This window comes from Talpa occidentalis, unplaced genomic scaffold (genome assembly GCF_014898055.3).
Source record: "Talpa occidentalis isolate TD23 unplaced genomic scaffold, MPIMG_talOcc4v2.1 talOcc4.7, whole genome shotgun sequence".
Taxonomy (NCBI): domain Eukaryota; kingdom Metazoa; phylum Chordata; class Mammalia; order Eulipotyphla; family Talpidae; genus Talpa; species Talpa occidentalis.
Genome location: NW_023605083.1, coordinates 95162670 through 95187111, shown reverse-complemented (window position 1 = coordinate 95187111; position 24442 = coordinate 95162670). Strand labels below are relative to the sequence as shown.

The following is a 24442-nucleotide window of genomic DNA, read 5'->3' as shown; positions in this document are numbered from 1 at the left end:
AGAAACGTCTTAATAGATCCCAGCAGATTATTATGGACTCCAAACAAAGGGAAATAAAGCATTTCTGTTACACATTTTATTACTAAGAGGCCCTTTGTTTCTTAACAAAAATCTTCAGAAAGAATTTAAAGGCTTAAAAGCCCCAAACTGGCTCCAAGTTGATCATGCAAATTGAAAAAAAAAAAATTATTTAAAGTTGTGAGTTTATCAAGTTTCATGGCATGAAGTGCACAATATGGCCTAAAATCCTTCCAAAGCTAATAGCAAAACTCGTAACTGATCCTTCATTCTCTGTTTCACCTCACCATCAACTCTGGCATTGATTATATTAGGGCTTCTACGATCTCCAGTAATGATCCCTCAATTTTACACAATGTCATTGTTAAGGGATTTTATAGGTACCACAACTTTGAACTAGCAGGCCATAAATGCCAACAGCATTACTTTTGTTCAGACTCTGAGCCAGACATCCACGATCAGCAAACAAATAAAATTCCTCAAGATAAATTGGCTAAGTCTTGATTGTCCAAACTCCTCAAAAACACCCAGGAGCCAGCTAATTCATCTGAGGTTAACAAAACAGCACTAATGTCAAAACTTGATTGAAATAAGCAGGACTTTAGATGCTTGTTCACACAGAGAATCAAATAGATTCTACTGAGCAGTATCTTGCTTTTCGATCTCCACTGTACCAACTTCTCCTAATAGGCCTCCAGGTTTCTTGAGAGGCAAAATGAAAATACCTTTGTCTGAACTGCACAGCCCCAACTGAAGTCATTACTTTCTAAAATGACAAATTGGAGGGGGAGGTAAACTGGGGACGAGATAAGGGCCTTACTTTTTGATATAATATCAAATATCCCAATTAGTTGATAAATATATGATCAGGTAATTCACAAAAGGAGATCACATAAAATTATACAGATAAATCATTATATAACAAACTTCTATAACTTTATACAAAATTGTACAAATACTTATATATAAGTAATATTAACATGAAAGAATTAGCAAATTCTTCTAGCTATAAAAAAATAAAAATTCTATTTTTGCCTTTGATATTGCTCATAATTAAAAAGACTCCTAACATCAATGTTAACAAAGGTATGAAGAACCAAGTAGTCTCTTCAAAACTCAGCACAGTTGTAAATTTACACCTGTATGTACTTAAATTTAATGTCTACATTTCCCATTATACCCTAAGCGCCAAGAAATTCTATTTCTTAGGGGCCTCACTGACTAGAATTATACCTGATATGTAAAATCCTTAACATTTAAATTAACAAATAAATGTACAAATTATTGTTGTGAATATAAATTGGTTCATTTTCTAGAGGGTAATATATAGCAAACATCTCAACATGTCCTTACAATTAACTCAGTAACTCCATTACTAAAAATTTATCCTATGGAAATTATAAATCATTCTATTTAAGTTGTTCAAAGCATTGATATTTATGCTAAATAAGTTACAAAACTTATGGCACATTTGTAACTGGAATATTACACTGTCATCAAAAACACCATAAAACATTTATATTACAAAATATTCATAGTAAAGTTTTTTCTTTAAGCAGTAAGTACTATATCTAACAAATTATCATTTTAGTAAAATATATGTATCTATAATATTTGTAAGACACAATAGGTCATTCCCCAAAATGACACCTGGTGAGTATTTCAAGGTGTTAGAATCATAGGTGATTTTTATTCTTTTTCCTACATAAAGCATTTATTGTTTCATTATAATCTCCTCACCACTCATTCAGAATTTTCTAAAAGAAACCAATCTGTTTTCAAAAGACAATCTTACTGATGTCTAAGCAAGTTAAAAATGACCTGAAAATACTAAAACAGGCACTAAATATTATACATCAGCTTGTACAACTTTATATCCCTATTATCTTAGATTATTTCACTAATGACACTTTTTAACCTATTAGTCCCATTTCTCTGAAGAATCTTAATAGTTAATGTGTCTCCAAATAAAATGACAAATGAAGATTGTTTCACATAAAATATTATACAGTTGGTAAATATAAAAAAAATAACACAACACTAAGCTGAATGTTCATGATAAAATGTATTAGATTCACATCATATAACTTACAGAGATTTTAAAGATAAAATGACTCAAAAATATATTAATTATACATTTGTTATAGGACCAAATAATGTGATAATTTATTTTTCTGCTTGTCATGGACTATCAGAAAAGATTCAATTTATAAAATCTTCCAACATTATCTGTGAAAACTTTTAGATCATATCTAGAGGAGACCACAGACACAATTACGAGATAATGACACAGAGGAGTTTTTCTTCCATCAAGTACTTAGTACACTGCTGAGTTCAAGCAGGTGTGTGGAGTTTCCTTTCCTTTTAGTCCTCACTAAAAGGAGGACTATATACCAGCAGCTATATACCAGCAGCTTCTCTCTGCATTTCGGGAGTCCTCTTCACCATTAGTCAGTCCCCAGAGCAGCCTGCACTTTCTGTATCCTCCTTTTAGATACTCTAGATTAGTACCTGCCAGATTCCAATCTTTTATTTTATGAAATGAAAATACCCTATATTTTTCCAATCACCATCCTTTATACCCCTTTGATCTTTTCTGTTCTCTGCACTCCTTAACCTCAGAAGTCTCACTTCATTCACTAGTATCTACTAGATTTTGTAAGTATTTTGCTTTGTTGAATCATACACTAGCTGAACATCCAACATTTGCCTATATCATTCTGACTTGCTTTACTATACATACTTCCCTAGAACTCCATTTTGCGATGAATGTCAGTATTTCATCCTTACAGCTGAATAGTATTCCATTGTGTGGACGCACCATATCTTCTTGATTCAATCCTTTATCAGTGGACACTTAAGTTGTTCCATGTCCTAGTGATTATACATAATGCAGCAATAAGCATTGTAGCATATAGTTTTTTTGAGTTCATGGGTTTATGTATTTTAAACAAATACCCCAGCATTTCCAATTTTAGTTTTTTAAGGTAAATCCTGATCACTTTCCAAAATGGCTACCTGATCAAAAAAGATTAACTCATGCCATTTGCAGCAACATGGATGGAGCTGGAAGGGATAATACTAAATAAAATAAGTCAGAAGAAGAAATACCAGACAGTGTCACTGATATGTGGAATGTAAAGTAACTAAACTAACAGTCAGATAAAGACAGTTTAAAAACTAACCCTTGATAGCTGACTACAAAACCAAAGCACCAAGGAGGGAGAAGGTGGGGGAGGGCTAAGAACAAAGAAGGAAGGAAGCACAATGTCTATGGTGGTGGGTGCACTATGGTGCTACTACCTGATTGGAGTACTCCACTTATTAAAAGCAATGTTTGGATTTTAGTGTTTTTGTGCTTATCTTCTTTATTATCCAATGTAGAGGTTTCTCGATTTTGTTTATCTTCTGGGAGAACAAACCCTTCATTTCATTGATCTGTTTTTTTGACTCCTATTTTATTTCTGTTCTTGTTTTATTTCCTTCATTCTACTAAATTTTCTAAATTTCCTTTATGTAAGGTGTTAGTATGTTAGTTTTTGGGATTTTCAATGCTTCATAATGTGGGCCTGTATTACAATTATCTTTTCAAGATTACTTTTGCTACATCCTATAAATTCTGATAACTTGTATCCTTGTTTTCATTAGTCTTGAGGTTTTTTATTTTATTTATTGCTGCTTTATTCTTCCTTAATCCAATAGCTATCAAGCAGCACACTGTTTAGTCTCCATGTATTTAACATTTTCCCAGTTTTTTAATAGTTGATTTCTAGTTTATGGGCATTTTGGTCAGAAATATTACTTGGTATGATTTCAATCTTTGTACTTTGTTAATAATTGACTTATATCACAAAATAAAGTCTATTATTGAAAATGTTCCATGTGCATTTGAAAAAATGCATATGCAACAGTTCAGGGGTGAAGAGTTCCTAAATGTCTGTTAAAACTATTTGGCCTAGCTCCTCATTTAAGGCTATTATTTCCTTATTTATTCTCTGTCTTGTTGACCTATCCATATCTGTAATCTCTTGAGATTTCTGAGGGTCTATGTATCAGATAAATTTATCAAATTTTAATCGCCAACAATATTGGAAAAGCTTATTCAACACAATCCCCTCCATCCACACAACACCATGCTCCAATTACTTTGCAAGCTCTATATCCACAGGAATCTCAAAGAGTTGGAATTCCAGTTACATGCCCACCTTAAGAAGGTTCCAAATGGATACTCAAAAGGTGATAGCTATTACTGCTAGCATATCTCCACCCCTAGTTAAGGGAAAAAAGAAAAAAAAATGTGCTAATATTCTGAGTTCTTCATTTACAGTTTCCAGCTGTTCAGAGTTCTTTTTCATATGATCATCCTTCACAAGCCTTAACAGAAAAGAAAGGCCTAACCTGCTACACACTTGCACTAATGCCATTCTTACTGAAGCACTATTGTCATATGCAGTGCTGAGAACTCTAATGAAGAAAAGGGAATGTGTGTAACATATAGCCAGTCACTAAAGGTACTCAGCACCTTGTCCAGGTGCTCAGAATCCTATAAACATGTAATGCCTAAAACTCTACCAAATCTACAGGACAGTTACAGTCTTAAGCCTCAAACTTGTGAACACATCAAGGAGGAGCCAATGGAGACTAGTGAGATACATGTCCTGTGCTGCTTAACTCCAACAAAATGTTCCATGCAGAATGGTCAAGAGTGATCTCTTCTCTCTGAAGAGTAACCATACAGTGATCTCTGCCTCCCAATCACACCTACAACTGTTTTCATTAAGCACTTCATGTGTTCCTCCAAAATCATAAGTTATTATCTCATCATGTACCAAAAAACAAAATACTAGGATTTCCAGAAAACCATCCATATTAACTGACTGTTACTTTTTAGTAGCCACCTTTCTAGTGGAACAACCGAACAACATTAAAGACTTATGAAAACTGTACCCCCCAAAAAGTTACAAAATTTATCTTGGCTTTCATCAATAGCCCAGAGCCCAGGTAGTAGCTTCCAGCTGACCTCACTGTGTAGGCAGAGGTGCACATCACACAGAAGATATTCTTAGAACAGATGGCTAGAACTCTAACAAGGAGCCACAGTGCCTGCTGTCCTTAAATTAAGTTTCTATTTCCCACTTGGTAAACACCACAACATCCCTTCATCACAATTTTAACTTCCCACCACCCATAATGAAATAAGCCTTTTAATCATATATTCTAAATATAATCACTTTTTTCTAAATATACTAGCACTTTTTCAATCAGTGCTTCAAATATTTTTCATATGTGTCATGTTGTGGGAAAAAAAGAACATTTGTATAACACAGTGAAGGAAAAGCAGGGTTTTCTTGGCTGAAGGCCACTGACCTGGGGCTCTACCAAGTAGTTCCAATCCACAGGGCTAAGGAGATCTATATTTCAGCTGACAGGTAATGTATTCACAGTAACACCCAAATTGAGGAGCGATTAAAAATGGCTGTATCTGACTTCTCCCTCCTGAAGAGTTTACTTAGAAAAATACTATTAGCCATACGACAAAGCCAAATTTTTGTCAAATTGAATATGATCCATTTTTCTCTTACCTCCCCAAAATACCCATAAATTTTCTCACCAATGACAAATGCTTAACTCTTCTTAACCAATATGTTCATGATTAACAAGTAGATGATACCATGGAATATTACTCAGCATTCAAAAAAGATAAACACATGCAATTTGCAGCAACATGGATGGCACTGGAAGGGATCATGCTCAGTGAAATAAGCCAAAAAGAAAAAGAAAAATACCGGATGGTCTCACTCATAGCAGGAATCTAGAAAACTTAAATAAGGGACCAGGAAAATGAATAACTATAAGAAAGTGAAAATCAAAATCAACAAAAAACTATGAACCAGAGACACTTTCTGGGAGGGTGGGGGACGGGAGGGGAGGGATTGGGGTCAGAATGGGGGGGTTGCAATTGTATGGAGAATATAAAAATAAAATTTATTATAAAAAAAAAAAAACAAGTAGATGAGGATAAAGAAAACTGTAAGATGCAGACAATTGAGCATCATCATGAAGGCAGCCCTTTGGTCCCAAGAGATAAGGCATGTTGATCTTTTTCACAACAGAATATCAATGACCTACTGGCCAAAATGATATTGGGTATCTACTGTTCTTTCCAGATAAATGAAGATTAGTCCTCCTAAAAACCTTATGATGCTGGGCCTCCCTGGTGGCGCAGGCGGTTGAGCACCACACTGTGAAGCTGTCCGCAGCCTCTGCAGCACAGCTTAGATCCCGGTTGGCTGGTGAGAATCCCACATGACAAAGCAGACCTCTCCTGACTCGCCCACTGCTCCCCTCAGCAGTGTGTTTCATCAGTCTGCCTGTTCTGTTCCCTTCTCTGTCTCTGGTGAACCCTTTCACCCTTTCATCTGGCCTGTACCCCAGTTCTTGTAAAAATAAATCTTAAAAAAAAAAAAAAAAAAAAAAAAACGTACAGATGCTACCGTGTTCGAGGTAGTTTTACTACCAACACTGTGATATATTCCAAATATATCTGGTATTCTTCCCAGGTTCCAGGAACAGAGCTCCTAAAACCCTTGAAATGTCCTAAATAATCAACTATCTTCTGTTATTCATAATAAGCCTCTTTTAACCATGCCTGAGTTTATGCTAAGGAGGTGTGGCTAGTAGGGTTGGGGTGAGGGAGGGATGACCTATACAACTTCAATGAGGGCTCGTCTCCAGAAAAACCAGTCAGGTGGTTAGAAAGTCAGAGCTTTTGGTCCCCTACACCAACCTCCACACAGGAGAGGCACTGGAGATTAAGTCCAGTCACCAATAGCCAATAATTTAACCAATCTTGTCTCTGTAACGAAACCTCCATAAAAACTTTAAACAAGTTCAGGAAGCTTCGTGTTTGGTGAACACATAAAAGTGCTAACAGGATAGTACACTCAGAGAAGACATGGGCACTACCATCCCCCCTCCATACCTTGCCTCATGTAATCTCTTCTACGAGTTGTGTCTCTTCGTTGTCTTCCTGAGTTGCAACCCTTATAATAAACTGGTAAAAGCAAATAAAATGTTTTCCTGAGCTCTCTCAGTGGTTCTAGAAAATCATTCCATGAGGGGAGGAGGAGGAATGTTGCATGCAAGGAAACTCTCAAATTTGTAATCAGCCAAGAAGTGTGGGTAGCACTGGTACCCCATTTGCATCAGGGTTGAAGTCAGGGCAGCTTTGTGGGACTGATCCCCTTAACTTGTGGGATGTGATGCTAACTCCAAACAGATAGTATCAGAACTGAGTTGAATTACTGGAAAACTAATAGGTTTCAAAGAATTAGAGATTGTGTGGTGTCAGAAAACACCTCAGAGTGTCAAAACTTAAAACATTATAAAGTGAGGAAAACAGATTTCCAAAAGGGAAGAGAAGTCTGTTTCAAGAAATAAATCCTTTATTACTATTAACACTTGCAATTGATTTTCTGTGGAATCCACATTTTACAACCAAGTCTAAAAATAAGTTTTAAAATATCCAATTAGAGAAAGAGTGGGATGATATGGCCTATAAATTTCTCTTTATTGCTTATATATCAATAGTTAATTTATGAACCGGTACATATCATCAAGAATTATCCACTCAGAAGTCCTTCAAATACCTGGTTGGCTGCTGATCCATTAAGGTCTTCTTAAAGCAAAGGATGGACATACATGCCCATATTATGCTACCTCAGAAAAACTAGACAGAGGGTTTTACTTCCTTTCCTTCCTACCTGGTTCCAAAATGAGACACAGTAAACTTTTTGTTAACAACCTGACTTCTCTCTACTTTTCAGAGGATTCCCTGACTCAGTTGCCCAATTAGCTCATCCCAAAGCCAAAAAATTCATACCATCATACAAAATTTTACATATAATAACTCCACTTTTCACCATGATGTATTCTTAGGAATTCAGAAAGGCAGAAGGCATCAATTTTCTTCATAGAAATATTCTGCATATTTTAATTTGACTAAGATAATTTGGAGAACCTTCAAGTAACCTGTAACTGACATATTTAAATGACAACAAGGCTGAATTTTACTTAACATTTGTATTGAAGGCTAGAGACAAACTACTCAAACATAAGCAGTGGAATATAAATGGTTTTCTAGTAGCTTATGCTACCTAGAAATAAACCTTACCTCAAAGATGACTTCTCTAATTCTAAAACACCATTGCTTAACAATAATTTAATCACTTCAGAGGAAGGGAAAAAAGTCACTATATAATTTATAACTAATCATCAACAGTATACTATATTTCCCATATAATAACCCCTTTCTTTTTCAGGAACATAATCAACTATTATTCTCCTCTCACCAGCATCTGAATAGCTTCTTTGGGCCCCACTGAAGAATACCTCCCAATTTCAAAAGCAATAAAATGTTAATAATATTTAGTAGACACAATTAAGAAATATTTGTTGCCCATGAATATATTCTATAAATTTTTAAAAGCTTAAAGTAAGATTAATCAAGAGAGTAAAGATATCACTCAAAGAGGATATGTTGCATCCTACTTACATTCTAAATATATAGCACATAATATATAATACATGTAGTATCATCCATAGAGAACATATAGTGTATCCTGACTGAAATTTATCTAATTTATTACTTTAAATGGTGCAATCTCATGATCCAAGAAAGAAAATAAAAGATCACATCAGTTCTAGGATATCATGAGAGACTTAAATAATCTAGTTACAAGACTATGAACAGGAATAGTGGAAAAGGAGAGCTGGAGAGTTGGTCTACTACTGAAGAGTGAATAATGACACCTGTTGGACAAGAACACACTAGTCACTAAAAAGGTTACTGTTAATTCCAACAGAAGTAGTTCACCAGGTTTTTCTTTTATATCCTATATGAGATGTTTTATATACTTCTACTCTCACCAAAATGCCTTTCATGACCAGATCTGGTTCCCAATTATTGTGCTGGTAATGCCTGGGCATTCTAAGCAATGCATACAAATTAAAAAACATAGATGAACTTCTTTCAGAATTTATCTTAATTTAGCAGCGCTGGTCTTGCATGCCAACTGGTTCTTCAACTTCACACACAAAAGTATGTCAAGAATCAATACTTGGTATGGCTTTTGACTATCTTCCTAGATTAATAAGAGACCTTAAATGTTTTATTAAAAAAAACCCTGATTAATAAATAGGTCACATATGTTCTATGGAATGAACAGACAGAATTTCAGTTTTAATTCTCTCACAGTAAAGTATTTGTTTTGTGCACGTGTGTACATATAAACACATACTTCCCTATCCTTCAACATTGGTGTAGCCTAAAGAAACCGTCAATAATTAACTCTATAATTTACATTTAATGCATGATTATAGCTATTATTTGGAGAACCCTCAAATGTTTGAAAACATGAGTTAACTATCCCTACTTAAGTAATTTAGACAAAAATCAGATGAAAGTCTGTCAGGAACTCTCTCCTATATGAATCCCATGGATAGCACCTAAACCACTGATTACAACAAAAGCAACAACCAGAATTCATATGTCTCTTGGCCTCTTGATGTGATATGACAAGAAATGCACAGTATCAACTGTGAAGGGTTCTAGCCAAAAATCTGAAGCTCTACATGATCAAGACTCTATAACTACCAATTAACAAAAAAATACCACAGAGGAGCACATGAAACATGAATTACTAAAAGGATATAATCAGTTAAAGCCAAAATATGCAAAAAGCTACAAAGTATAGTATCCATTTTTTTCAATATTTTACTGGCAAGAAAAAAAGGAACCACTACACACTTAAAGAAACTTAATGATATATCAACCAAATGCAGTTTGTGTGTGGACTTTTTGAGCTTCCAACTTGAATAAACCAAGTGTAAAGTCATTTGTAAAACATTAGAGACAATCTGAACACTGAATGGCTACCTGCTAACACTGATTTGTTTAATGGTATGACAATGGTACTGAGATGTATTTAGGAAGTCCTTACTTCAACATCTATCTAAATGCACAGAAACCTTGTGACTCTCCAATAAGCAGCAAAGGTGGTCACTTTTGCTACATAAAATGGGAAATTAGAAATATAATCAGCTAAATTTTCCAATCTCATTACTTTAAATCCAGGATGGCTTGATCCTCCTTCCACTCTTTAATTTTCTCTGGTTTTCTATACTTCACATTCAATAGAGTCAAACACTCTCTTAAGCAAAATTATCATCTATTACAGATGCTTCTTTGTCAGATCATAAATTTATTAATGACTTCCTCAAAGATTCATAAACCATCTTCCTCTACTTTATTATTTCTTCTTTCATTAATTATCAATCTTAAAACAATTAGGGATAGTGAATGATAGTTTCACAGTAAAATGAGAATGTCACTAGGATATCTCTTTTCTATACTCCAAATTCTGATGTGCGTGCAGGTACACCAAATCAATCACTACCTGTAACCTAATTTCTATTAGTGACTTCAACACTGGAGCAAATAATTTTCTAGATAAAGATATTGCTAATATGCAAACATTCCCAAGTAAAACAATTTTTAAAAGCCATTAAAAGTTTTTCAGGCTGTCAAAAGTGTGAAAGGCAAAGCTACAAAAACTCAACACTACCCAAACCTGACTTTAGTGCTCAAAAATTCTACAATCAGGGCCTGAAAGAGATTAAAAAAAAAAAAAAACAAAAAGCAGCTTAAAGTGCTCTTGTGTGAAAACTAAACTAGTAATAACAGTATTTACCAAACTCCTAAATACACCCACTTCAAATCTTTGAGGGATTTTCCTCAGAAAATTCCTATGCCCTAAGGTTTTTTACTGGGTCATAATTCTTATCCAAATAAAAACTAAAAATATTGATAGAATATGGTAAGTTTTTAATACATAAAAAGCATTTCTCAAAAACTTTTGTTTCTAAGCAAATCTCCTACCCTTCCTAAAAAAAACTGATTTCAAATGCAAAACAAATCATATTGCAAGGAATTACATTTACAGGTTAGCTCATGAAAGCCATAGAGATATAACAATCAAACTTGGTCATAAATCACATAAACATCTTTACAAATCTAAAACCATTATCTCCAAATGATAAGTAATGAATTAATAAACTCCCTAAAAGTAGGAGCTATACATTGGAAAGAAATTTTTTCCCTAATGTAGTGTTATATTCAGGCTTGGATTATTAAAAACAAATCAATGATCCAAAAGTATTAAAAGGACTATAATGCTCTTGTCTTAAATTATGATTTTATTTACTTATTACATTAAATATACATTATCTTAAACATACATACATATATTTAGAAAAGCAACAAGCAAATAAATGCTTAAACTATGACTGATAAAAAAAGGAAGCCCATGAGATGCAAAGTGGATTTTTATTGAATTTCTATAAAAATCTGGTTCCCAAATTAAACATGTAATCTCATATTATTTGTGCATGAAAATGCCTACACACACATCTCCAATAAAACTCCACTGACTTACAACACGCAATTGTAATAAGATGATTGGAAAAGTGATGTAGCAATATCAAAAACAAAACTATGTGAAAGTCAAACAATGGAAAAAATTAATCCTTCAGAGCTTCCATTAGTCATCAGAATCATCTTACAATAAATCTTTTGAACTTGTGGTGAATTAGAACAGTAAAACTCAGACTTACTGGACTTTTTAAACAATATCAAATTTTGTGCTCTTTGAACTCCATCCCTCCTATAACTAGGTTGTGATATCTAATTATTTTTATTAAATTAAATGTATGCTTTCTGATAATTTTGAAATACTTTTAGAATAAACTTAGAGATTCTGCCACTAGAGTCTGCCCGAATAGAGGAAAAATTACTGCTTTGATGATTTCAAGATCTTTGCTTTGCAAGAAATGAGTAACCACTTTTAATATAAAGCTGTTTATATTCCAGAGTAAACTGGAAGACTGATTGCCTAGAAACACTATGAAACTGCACTTTAATTTTTAAGTCATGCAAATCACAGGATCAGTCTTAGAAAAACAAAGTGTTAATATATGTAAGCAACTGAAAAATTATCCTAAAATATAGGTAGCAATAGTATAAAAATAAATGTTGTCAAGTTGCAGCTGACTACCCTACTAGCATCCCACTTCCCCGCCACCTGATGCCTGTTTTCCCTTTCCTGGACACTTCTACTGAGCTACAAGCAGCATAGACAGATCTGCTTAACACCAAAGTAGGGCAAGCCCATTGCTGATCTTTTTCTTTTCTTTTTCTTTTTTTTTTTAAAGATTTATTTAATTTATACAAGCACTGGGTACAGTCAGAAGCGCAGGAGGGTGAGAGGATTCGCCAGAGCCAGAGCGGGGAGCAGAACAGGCAGAAGGACCGAAGTACACTGCTGAGGGGAGCAGCGGGTGGCAGGAGAGGTCTGCGCACCATGTGGGACCCTTGCCAGTGGCCGGGGATCGAACTAGTGCTGCAGAGATTGCGGGCAGCTTCGCAGCCCAGCGCTCAACCGCTGTGCCACCAGGGGAGGCCCCTGATCTTTTTCTTTTTTTAAGATTTATTTATTTATACAAGAACCAGGGTACATGCCAGATGTCTGGGAGCGTGGGAGGATTCACCAGAGACAGAGCGGAGAACAGAACAGGCAGACTGACTGAAATACACTGCTGAGAGGCGCAGTGGGCAAGACCGGAGAGGTCTAACCTGCCATGTGGGTATCTCCTCAGCCGGCTGGGATAGAACCCGTACTGCAGAGGCTGCGGACAGCTTCATAGTGCTGATTTCAACTGCCTGCACCACCTGGGAGGGCCCCCCAATTACTGATCTTTGAGACAGTCTCCAATCAGAATACAGCTCTTATGAGGCCCACAGAACCCCTTCATGGTGTTCTCTCTCATGAAAAAGCACCTGGAACAAAAGTCCTCAGTATACTCTGCTCCTGTACCACCTACCCTTGGTTCAGCTACTAATCAATCTGTAACATCAGTAGTTGAGCCCCTATATAATCAACAGAGGATCAACTCCAGTCTACTACACTAAGAGCCTTCTAAGGACAGGGACATACTCTATTCATTTCTGGACCAATAACCTCACTCACTGTATGGTACCTAGGTGTACAACGTGTGCTTTGTGAATTAATGTATAAAACTATGTTGAACTACAAAAGTCCCAAAATAAAGAGACAGACTTCCCAATAGGTAGAGGGAAAATAAAAAGGGAGATGTGAGAAGCCAGGAGGAAAAAAAAAAAAAGTGGTAGTATAAAGAGGCAGTGAGGGCAACCAGAATTGAGTACCAAAGTAGGACTACATGTGTCCCTCCCACCACATGATTAAATCCCATACCAAGCTCCCTTGTTAGATTCTTCGATGTGTATTAAAGGACTGAAAACCTATCACTTTTCTAACAATGGGAAAGGGACAGGCCCACTTAATCTAAAGACATTTTTAATCTGCCCTCAGAGATGTTTATAGACACTATATACACAATTTTAAACTAAGTAACATCAATACATTTCTCTTGTTTTAAGTCTGCATAAAACAAGAACACTAAGAGAAAAAAAAGCAATAATGTAAAACACTTTTAATTAGAAAATGTCAACATTTTCCTTAAATTAGATTTCTGTCAATATATAAATAAAAGCACAGAATTCTAATAAATGTCAAACAGAAATAATTTATTTTAAAATGTAAATGAAAGCTAAAAATTATCAATGTAAATGCTAAAATTAAAAGATAGCATGAAGTTAAAGTTGCAACTTCATTGCATATAGCTATACAGCATACATACAGGTTCACTGTGGGCAGGAAATCTTAGACTATTTTTAGTTTATAAAAATAGTGGAAATTAAGCATTTTGATTCCACCAAAAAAAAATTAAACACAGAATATTTTCTCCAAGTTAAACTTAGCTTCCTTTGAACTAAGTCACTGAGCAATGATACATATCAAGGGATCAAATGTACATCATAGTGACTACAGTTAACAACACTGTCCTATATACTTGAAAGGTCCTAAGAGACTAGATCTTAAATGTGTTCACCACAAAAAAGAGTAATTGTGTGACATGATAGAAGTGTTAAGTAATCCTACTGTGGTAAACATTTTGTAATACATAAGTGTATCAAATCATCACCTGGTAGAACTTAAATGTACACAAGGTTACATCTTAATAACATTTCAATAAAGCTGATGGAGTAAGAAAACGGATGACATATATCAAAAAATGGCCATCTTTCTTACTGTATGAGTAAAAACAAAAAGATAAAACTAATTATATAATATTTTAGGATATTTTTATGTTAACTAGAGAGTAGTCTATTTGAGTTGGGATTTATTTTTTAAACTGCATTTTATACAAGTGATATTTAAGTCTAAAATGCAATTGTTTTAGCTTTATAAATTTTTACTTTCTATAGAAAACCAATACTGTAGTCCATGAAAAAGTGCCAAATATAAGTCTACAGAGGATAGGGAGATGGTAGATGAAATCAGTTTGTTTCAAAGAAAAAAATCATAATGCATTAAATGTATAGTTTAACATCAATTGGTTTTAAAACATGGCATCTCTGAGTAGTTACACGCTTTTTGCATCACAATCTTAAAAAGAACTCAACTTGTGATTTAAGTTATGGTTAAGTTAAAATACCTATGCACAACTTTCTATATCTTTTTATACCTGTGCCTGTCTTTCTAAGTATATTTTACCTACATCTACACATATCTGAACACCTTGCTATATTTATATATATTTGAAGATATACATGTAATATATAAATTTCTCCTACTTTAATTTCAAGTGAAAATAAAACAATTTACAATCAAGAAAATAAAAACACAATTTTTTTTTTGTATTTGGAAAAATGAAAAATGGAAGCTCTTTCAATGTAAAATTGTCATGGTTGGTTAGTTGAAACAATAGTGGACACATTCCCAATACCAAGATGGATATGAAAAAAATAAGTAGCATAATATCATAAAATTTGTAGCTTACTTTGTGCCTTTTCACAGAAGTTTATCTGAAAGCCTAAAGTAAAAGAGATAAGTTCCAGTTCATTAACTGTAAATCAAACAAACCAAAATTAGAACATGACATTTCATTTTTATATTACATTTTGAATAAAACTATTCAAGTTCAAATCACATTACCTCCCCACCCCCATCACAGAAGAAACTATAACATATGGGCTTTGTTTAACAAATTCAGCTCTTTCTGATAAAGAAGCACTTTCTTATATGAAATTGAACAAGTTTAAATTATGAGTTATACTGCCTTAACCTTTACTTTTCACATCTATTCCACATAAAAAGTATACATTAAGTTCTTATAAATTAAGAGTAACTTTTAAAATAGTTTCTGTCAATTCTTTCAATTTACAAATTCAGAACATATTACAAGTTATTTTATTAACCCAAATTTCTAATTAAGAACTACTCATGAATACTACAAAAGATTCAAATTTAGTTCATAAATTGTGATGTATAAACACATATAGATCAACATTTTCTAGTCAATTAGCTGACTTCAAATGATAAAAAAAATGAACTAATAATGAAGTGAGGAAATTCTAAAAAAGGCCTTAAAAAAAGACAATTTTCCCAAGGGATAATAAGTCAGAGTAGGACTTTAGAAGTTAGAAGAAAACCTTGAGGTTTCTTTAGAAACATGGATGCATTTTTTTCATATTCAATTGGATCTGATAGTACCTTATGTAAACACATTGTATAGCAATGTGGGTAGTAAAATAAGCTGTTTAAAAGAAAAGCCTTTTCAAAATACTCTTTCACTCCTTAGTTTATTGGCAAACATCTGGTTTTCTCAGTGATCTACTTATGTTTGTGATGTTCTGTTATCACTGTGGAGAAAGCAAATACAACTTGTATTTATACATATTCAATCAAAACTTACAGGAAAAAGAGCAAGGACTTGAGGAAAGATGTTTAAGTAGTCTTTCCCATCTAATTCTCAAAATTCCTAGGATTCTAAGATAAAGGTATCACCTAAAATTTACAAAACCTGAAAAATGCTAATGTAGCTACTCAGATAAGAATGGAATGCTGGTGCAGCATCAAAGCAACCCACTTCTCGCTATCTAGCAGGAACAGAACAGGGACTAGCAAACCTTCAGGGGAAACCCAGAGGCAGTGAGTGCACTGACACTCTCCTCCACCCCTGGAGCTCAATTGGCGGCTCTAGCAGATGTGCAGTAGGAATCACTTCAGAAAGAAAAAATGAGCTCCATGGGTCCTGCACGCCTAAGTAATGAATGAAAAACCAGGCAAAAGGAGCTCAGCATAAATTAAGAGGAAAGGCTGTCTAGAACAGCAGTGGACCACAGTGAAGACAGGGGAACCTCAGTCACAGCTCAGAAGTCAGTCTCCCACCAGCTTCCACTAAAAGAGGGCAGGGAAAATTCGTCTTCACTACAGAGAACAAGGTGATGAAACACTGAAACAATTTTAAAGCAATAGTTACTCTTCTTCTTTTAGCCCTAAGTAAGTGAATGTTGCTACTAGGTGGCAAAAATAGAAGAGGCAAGAAAGATGAACAAAACAGCAGTAAGAATGCAGAAAGAAGCAAGAAAAACGAATTTGAAAGATGTATGAAAAAGAATGAGTTGAATCTGCAAGTAGGATTGTGTAAAAATAAGTTACAGAACAAAGCAAAAAAATAACTTCAATAAGCAGGAATGAAATTTTTTAAGGTATATGTGACTGAAAATGTTACAATGTCATCAATTACTGATCTAATACATTAGCAGTTAGGCCTACTTTTAAGTGCTAAAAAATTCTCGAAACTTGAAGTTCTGTCATCAGCACAGTATCAATACATGTATAAAAAAGGAGTGCGGAATTCTCAAAGCAAAATTATAGACTTGATTTTTTTTAAACCTAATTATAGATGGAGAGATCAAGTGAAGGTCTGAGGTCTTGTACCAACATTCACTTCTGCATTATTTCTCACCCAGAAAAAGACTTGCTAACTGACCCACAGTACCTGGGCAGGCAAGGTCCAAATTAACTGGAACATAATGGCTCACCTTTTCCTTGGAATTCCACTCAATATTATCACTTAAACTGGGGGTGGGGAGTTATTAGCTAAATCTTTCTAGATCTCTAAAAGACTGAATAGAGAGAGACTGTCAAGTGAGAGACAGAGAGATAATTTTTTGTTTGTGCAATGGCCCTCACAGGGTTTTGCAATTATACCACTCCCATTCCTCTGAGTTTGATGGTATAACCCAGGGAGAGTGAAGGGTAGGGGCATAAATTACTTCCTCAGTAACTCCTTACAGCTCCCTGGACAGTCTCAACTCCAGGCCTGCTAAAAATGAACTATAGGAACTGTAGCTCATAATCTATAACAGTTCATAACGCACAGCACCACAAGGAAAACCAGAACTGCCTTACTGGATATATCTATATTCCAAGCTACCACATCTTCCTTCTGACACAAGCAAGAAGAGTCTAGTTGTTTACAACCTTCCAACTTCAACATTAAGATTTTGGCATGTGCCTTAAATTGTAAAATTACTCATACTATACCATTATGGCTCTAACATCTAAAGACTTATCTAAGCTTGCCCAAAATTTGTATTTTCATTATACTTAGAGTTCCACAAGATTTATTTCCCCCTTTAGCTTTCCTTATTTCACCTTTCTCAAACTTTTTTAAAGTATCATTTTAATTGATAATTGAATAATTCCATATTGTTTCCTTCTTCCAGAACCATTCATGGTTTTGTAAATACTAACCAAATCCTTTCCACTTTTTTTTTTTTTTTTTTTACACAATTCAGGATCATGTCAGTCTTCATATGCCAGCTGTTTTTCCTCCTGTGGCTGGTGACTACCTTACTTACTCTTTGATTATGCAACCCAATTATCCTCTCAAGCCTGTTCAGTGAAGCACAGTACACCCAGGTAGAACAACTTATAAAACTACATGACTGTGAATAAGTATCTAGCCCCTGTAAGTCTTGATGTTCTCATCTGTAAAATAGAATAATAACACCCAAGCATTTTGTAATGATTAAATAAGGCAATATAGCTAAAAGATCCAACACAGAACCTCAACTAGAACAGGTTGTTATTATAGTCATGATTCCTGGTCGCTCCCTCAGGTGAAGCATGACTGTGGTCCCTTCCCTTTCAAGCCCACTTAGCCTCCCCTCTCCTTTCACTTCCAGTCACGCAAGAGAGATAGAAGGGAGCAAGCAACTCCAGGCAGTACCAGGCACCACATCACACTCTCCACATCTCTGCGCCAGCCCTTCCTACATACAGCCTAGTGTCTAACAACTCCAAAAAGGTGGATACTTCCCACAGGTAGAATCTAACTCGGGTTTCAGGAACACCAGCAAATGTGTTATAGGAGTCAATGTCGCTTATTTTTTAGCAAAGTCAGGCAATAAATAAACATAAGCATGTTAGCTATTTATAAGAAGATATCTGTCAACACTTTTTCTTGTCTTCCCCCTTTTATAATTTTTGTATGAGTAATTCTTTGGTAAGATGAAATATAACTAGAAAAAACTGTTGTAATATCCATTTCATCTTCCCTATAATGGGGTGTTGTCAAGTTGCATATGATGGAACTGTTACCCTCTCTCAAAAGGCCCACCTTGAGTTGCATTAATGGTCAAGGCTACCTTTTGTGCATAGTCACCAGGTAGACCAATCTTACCATTCCTGCCCTTGAATCCTTCCTGGAAGTACGCATTAATTCTCAACCTTGCCAAAGAGCGTGAAGAGACACAGGAAAACTTTCCAGAGTTGGGGGGAAGGACCAGACGCTAACTCACGCCTATCCATTAGCAAGGACAATAATTTACCCAGATGACAGATTTAGCCAGAACAGCAACATGTTATTAACTCATATGCTAAATGGGTTCATTTAATTAATTATGTAAAGTGTTGAAAGAGTTCTATTACCTTTCAAATCTATGCTGGTCTCCTGGGCTAATGCCAAATTAAAGTTTTCTACTAACTTGTGGATTCCCAATCAAAATGCCTTCAAATACAAAATGCCACTATAAACCCTCCAGCAAGTTTAGAACTATGTAACATAAAGGAACATCAGGTAGCACCAAGGCTCCAAAATCAATTCAAAGGTGGCTGGATGCTTACAGCTACCACCCCCTGACTGAAACCTAAAATAATTTCTTCCTTCTGTTTCTGAATCTGCACCATTTCTGGTAAAGATTCTTCTCTCAGACCTGAATGACTGAAACGGCTTAAAGAGAGCTCAGTGAGAAAGCGTCCCGAGAAGTGAAAAGGTCATCAGTCATACAGGTGGCTTAAAACCCACCTTTTACTAGGGAAAAATATTTAACTGTCAAGTTTCCTAACCTATCAAAGTGGACTATGCCAACCTACCCTTAAAAGATGCACAGGAACATCAAATTAGGTAAGGATAATGAGAAAAGAGCTGTGTTAACTAGAGACTGAAAGGCAAAGAAGTTTGGCCTGGATTTTATGTATGACAGAGTTTATGATGATCTCCAGACTCCTAGAAATAAGGAAAACTTTATGGAGCAAAATCAGTCCTGCTTCTCAAATTAGGTTTAAGAAATGGAATAAGAGAAATTTACTAAGAAAGAAAACACAGGGTCTCCCTGGTGGCCTAGGGTTTTGTTAAAGTCTCAGAGTTTGATCTTGGGCCAGGGAGATAAACCACATATGGCTCAACAGACCTCTCCTATCTCACCTGCTGCTCCCTTTAGCACTGTATCTCAGTGAATCTGCCTGTTCTGCTCCCCACTGTCTCTAGTGAGTCCTCTCACCCCTTGCACCTCTGGCCTACACCCCAGTTTTTCCATGCCAAAAGAAAAAAATAACAAAAAGAAATAAAGGGAAAAAAAGAAAACATGACTCAAAATACAGGGTTAATTTATACCCTCTATTAATTTTCAGCACACATTGGAGAAAAGTGTGAAAAAATAATCCTAAAAGCCATATTTTTCAACTTTTTAAAAGTTAAATCTATTACACTGTCTAATAATACCCCTCATGTATTTATATTTTATAATTTTAAAAGCATTTTCACATGCATTAATTTAATAATGTGATTCTCACATCAGCCCCGGAAGGTAAATATTATCTTTATTTTAGCAAATGAGAAACTCAAAAATTCAGAAAAGGTATATTTCCCCAAGGTCAGAACATATAACTGGCAAAAGCATATAGCATATACCAGGTTGAATAAGGACTCAAAAAAATGTGTTTAAAGAAAATATGCAATTCTGAAAATTAGAATTCAACAGGCTGGAGCCAGCAATAATGAAGCTAAAGAAACTATCCAGTGGCTCATGAGGGGTTAGTAAAGGAAGACAGGAAGACCACTAATAAGACCATTTAGAGTAACAGTATTGTTGCCATTAACAATGATGATGGCTAACATGTATCACATCCTTACATTATGCCAAGTCCCTGCTTTCCATGCATTCTCAAAGTACCTACTTTCCAAATGAAAAATTGACACTTGGAGAGATTAAGTATCTTGCCCAAGGTCACAAAAATCCTAAATCCTTATGACGGGATTCAAGCCCAAGATTCCAGATCTCTGCCTCTTAAGCATGGTGATTAAAACAAACAAAGTCTCAACTGTGACAACCTTGGGTTACAAATGTCAAGCCATGTAAAAGTGTGCGAGGTTAACCAGTGTCCAGCAGTGCTTAGCACACAGAAGGACCTCCAAAGACCATTAGATGAGATGTACTCCATATGTCCCACAACTGAATCCAGCTGCCTGTAAGGGCACAGTCATTAACAACTCCCAGAAAGGCAATGTTTTGGGGTGGCAAGTAGAAGCAGATTGCAGGGAGGAGGTGGCAGTATACCAAACATCTTTTAAAAATCTGAAGTCTGATCTGATGCCAAAGGTCTTTGATAGATTAAGTATGGGAGGTAAGGATTTGACATTACAAAACAAATAAAAAAGGGATTGTAAATTGCTGTTTCAGCTCATGCTTTATAACCTGGATTGTGCTAGCGAGCATTCTGAAAATTTCAAGCACTTCTCTACATTTAGAATTAGTTCAAGAACAAGATATAACTAACAGCCTCCTGAACCAGTCAAGGCTAGACACAGGGCTGATAGAATATACATCAACAATTCAAAGAGAAGTCTTGAGTCCTTCTCCCTTTTAAAATGGGTTCTGATTATTAGCAAGTTTAGTTCAAAACATGGGTGGAATGGGGAGGAGAATGGAGAGCAGGAGAACACCCCCTGACCACAATAACTGTCTTTGCATTACTAGAACACGCCAAAGTTTCCCCCTTTGGAATCTTCCCATACACTGTTCCCTCTGCCTAGAACCCTCTTCTTTAGCGTGACAGAGCTGGCATCCCAGACAGGTTTACTTTACCAATCCCAGCAATGAAGACTACTCTGCCCCCTATTAGCTTCTATTACAAAACCCATAATATTTTCTCAATTAGTAATTCTCATTTACTGCAAATTATCCCCCCTCCCCGATCCTAGGCAGAGGGTAAGTTCCATCAGGGATGAAACTGTTTGATGCTTTCTTTTCCATATACCCAGTACTAGAATACTATGCCTGGTACATAGCAGATACTGAATATTTTTTGAACAAGAAATTTATAGTTTTCTCTGTCAAGCTCCCTACTACCCACAAAAAATAAATCCACGCCCCCAAAAGAAGAAAAAAAAAAAAAACAACAACACTTGTGTTATTTAAGTTTTATAAGTCATCCCTCTTGGATAAGCAATACAATCCTTAATTGTCACTTGGCTATTTCATTTCCCACTACCAACTAGACTGTAACTGTAAGGTCAGGAAGCCCATGTTGTAGTTTGTATACTGTGACATCCAATAATTAATTCAACTTGAATTAATTATATCAGGGCATGTGCACAGACAGTGTCTTCTGAGCTCTGACATCATCCTATATCCCTACCACCATTCTTCAAGTATTAAAATTATCTCATGGAGAGGTCAACTGGGATATAAAGATAAATAGAACCCGGTCTGTTTCCTGAATAGCACCAAATATTCAATAAATGTCGAGCCTTAACCAAGGAGCTTATTAGAGTTTAATCAAAGAGTAACCATGGTCACACGGACCACCAAGAGTATCCCTACCGATTCTGCCATAACTTAACATAATCGGATTGCGAAAGTCATCGAGTGATTTCTGAGACTCCTGTTTTCAAAATTCCCGAGGAAACTTACGGAAATGGTCCTTAAGGGGCTGGGGCCTGGTCTTTTCACAACACCCCCATCAGGCGTCAAGCAGACCTAGTAAGCATTCCCAGCGGGGCGAGTCATGCATCAGGAGCGCTGCCTGCGCCGTCCAGACACGACCCCGCACCCCAGGACCCCTGCCTTTCCAGTCCCTGGATCACCTCATTTAAACCGCACTCACTCTGTATTTTTTCTGTATTACTGAATCCCGTGCTCGCAACACTAACAGAAAAACCCCCGGCCTGAAGCAAACTGCCTCTCCCGGGTCCACGGCTTCCTGCGGACCTTACAGGTGGCCCAGGCCGGGCCCCCCTCGCCCCTCCCGGCGCGCAGACACCCGCCAAAGTTAGCGAGCGCGGGGTCCGGCGGCCCGCGGCGCCGGGGGGTCCGGCCGGCGGTCGCGCCCCCGCTGCGCCTCCGGGGACCCAAGATGGCCCTGCGCGGGCCCCACTGCGGCAGCGAGCGCGCCGGGCGGCCGGCCGCGGGCGAGGGACGCGGCGGCGGCCGCCTACCTGGGCGGCCCGGGCCCGGGCGCCGGGCCGGCGCGGGCGCGATCCCGGAAGCGCGGGCGGGGCGCGCAGGTGAGGGGCGGCCGCGGCCGCGGGGGCGGGCCCGGGCCAGGTGGGCCCGCGGGCGGCCGCGCAGTCCGGCGGGGCCGAGGGGCCGAGGGGCCGAGCGCCGGCGGAGGCCGCGGCGGGGGCCTGCGGCGGCCGGGGCCGGCGGCGGCGGCCGAGCCCGCGGCGGCCGGCGCGGGGCGGGGGCCGGGGGCGCGCGCGGGAGGGAGGGAGCCGGGCGCGGGCGGCCCGGCGGCTTCCTCAGCCCGGTCCGGGGGCGTCCGCGGCCGCGGGGACAGGCCGCGCCGCCGCCGCCGGCCGCGCCAGGGGGCCGGGGTCGCGGCGCCGCCGCCGTCCTTACCCTGCATGCTGCTGACGGCCGGGGGGCCCGGCGCCGGAGCCCCGCCGGGGCCCGGGGTGCCGCTGCCGCTGCCGCCCCCGGAGCCGCCGCCGCCGCTCGGGCTCGGAGCCGCCATTGTTGGGAGTGAGGAGCCGAGCGGCGCCGCGGCGGCTGCAATGCAGCAAGCTCGGCCTCTCGCACGGCCGAGGGGCGCGGCCAGCGCCCGCCTCGGGCCCGCCCCGCCCCGCCCCCGGCCCGCCCGCGCCCCGCCCCCGGCCCGCCCCCGCCCGCGCCTGACGCGCGGCCGCGCCAGATGCGGAGCCGCAGAACCGCCCAGCTCCGGGTCCCGGCCCGAAAGGCTGGCCGAGGTCCTGGGGCTGGGCTCCGGCCCGCCCGCGGGGCCTGAAAGGGTTTGCAGAATTAGGAGACTGCGTGGATTTGGGGTGGGGGGAGAGGGTGCATTGCGCTCATCTTGCGCGCAGAGGTTGATGAGCCCCAAGTCTAGGAAGACACAATCAGAATAGTCAAGCTGAAAGGGATCCCAAGGATCATGTTTCTGGGGCAGTCACTGACAGGGTATGTTCAGAGGGGAGTGTCTCTAGCTGTGGTTCCATCTGGAGTTTCTGTGAAGCCCTGCCTAAAACCCCAATTCTCCACGTTGCCCTGGGGGCTCAGCTACTCAAAGTGCTGTCCGTGGACCTATCCCATAATTACTGCATCAGAATCTACATTTTAATAACATCTCCAGGTGAGGTGCATGCACCTTAAATTTATGAAACAGTATCTCAAACCCCTAGCACTCCCTAGTCTCCCCAAATATACTATCTTTCATCGCCCCTAAATGCACACTAAATTCACTCCAGAACTTCCTCTACACATTCTAAAAAAAGCCAGTGATTATTAAGAAATACATAAAATGACCACCTAAAAAAAAAAAAATGAGTTTCCTTCCAGTGCTTTGCACAGAGACTTTGATTTTACGAATGTAGCATCTGCAACCAAAAAAAGTCTTCCATGAGGCTAGGGGTTTGTGGTCCATTAGAAATGTAATTGGCATGGTGAATTGTGGATCTCTGGGTAGAGGTATGTCTTGCCTGCAAAAAAACGACCACCGTTTCTACCTCCCAAGTTGAAACCACGGTGTTGGCTATAACCTGCCCTTTGGAAGCATTGCACAATCTCTGCCCTTTCCAACTCTCCTTCCACCCAAACATATCTGTGCTAGAACTTCCTCATAGTATGTTGAATATGTGTCCTACATCCAAATAGCCCTGCCTCCTGCTCTAAACCGAACCTCAGCCATCATCTTCATTGCTCAGATGCTAACAATGGCTA

General features: G+C 38.2%; 1 protein-coding gene across 3 annotated transcripts in view; it reads right to left on the bottom strand.

Annotated features, from left to right (window-relative positions):
• Positions 1-23243, bottom strand: part of MAP2K4 (mitogen-activated protein kinase kinase 4) — a 75761-nt gene extending 52518 nt beyond the window's left edge. The window contains exons 1-2 of one of the 3 annotated variants that reach the window (XM_037494656.2): positions 23129-23243; positions 14998-15030 (exon numbers count right to left, since the gene is read on the bottom strand). In XM_037494656.2, coding sequence (XP_037350553.1) covers positions 14998-15030; positions 23129-23243 — 148 coding nt within the window. Of the gene's footprint in view, positions 1-14997; positions 15064-23128 lie in introns of all 3 variants that reach the window. The other 2 variants (XM_054689585.1, XM_037494658.2) reach the window with 2 other exon arrangements.
• Positions 23244-24442: the final 1199 nt, after the last annotated feature.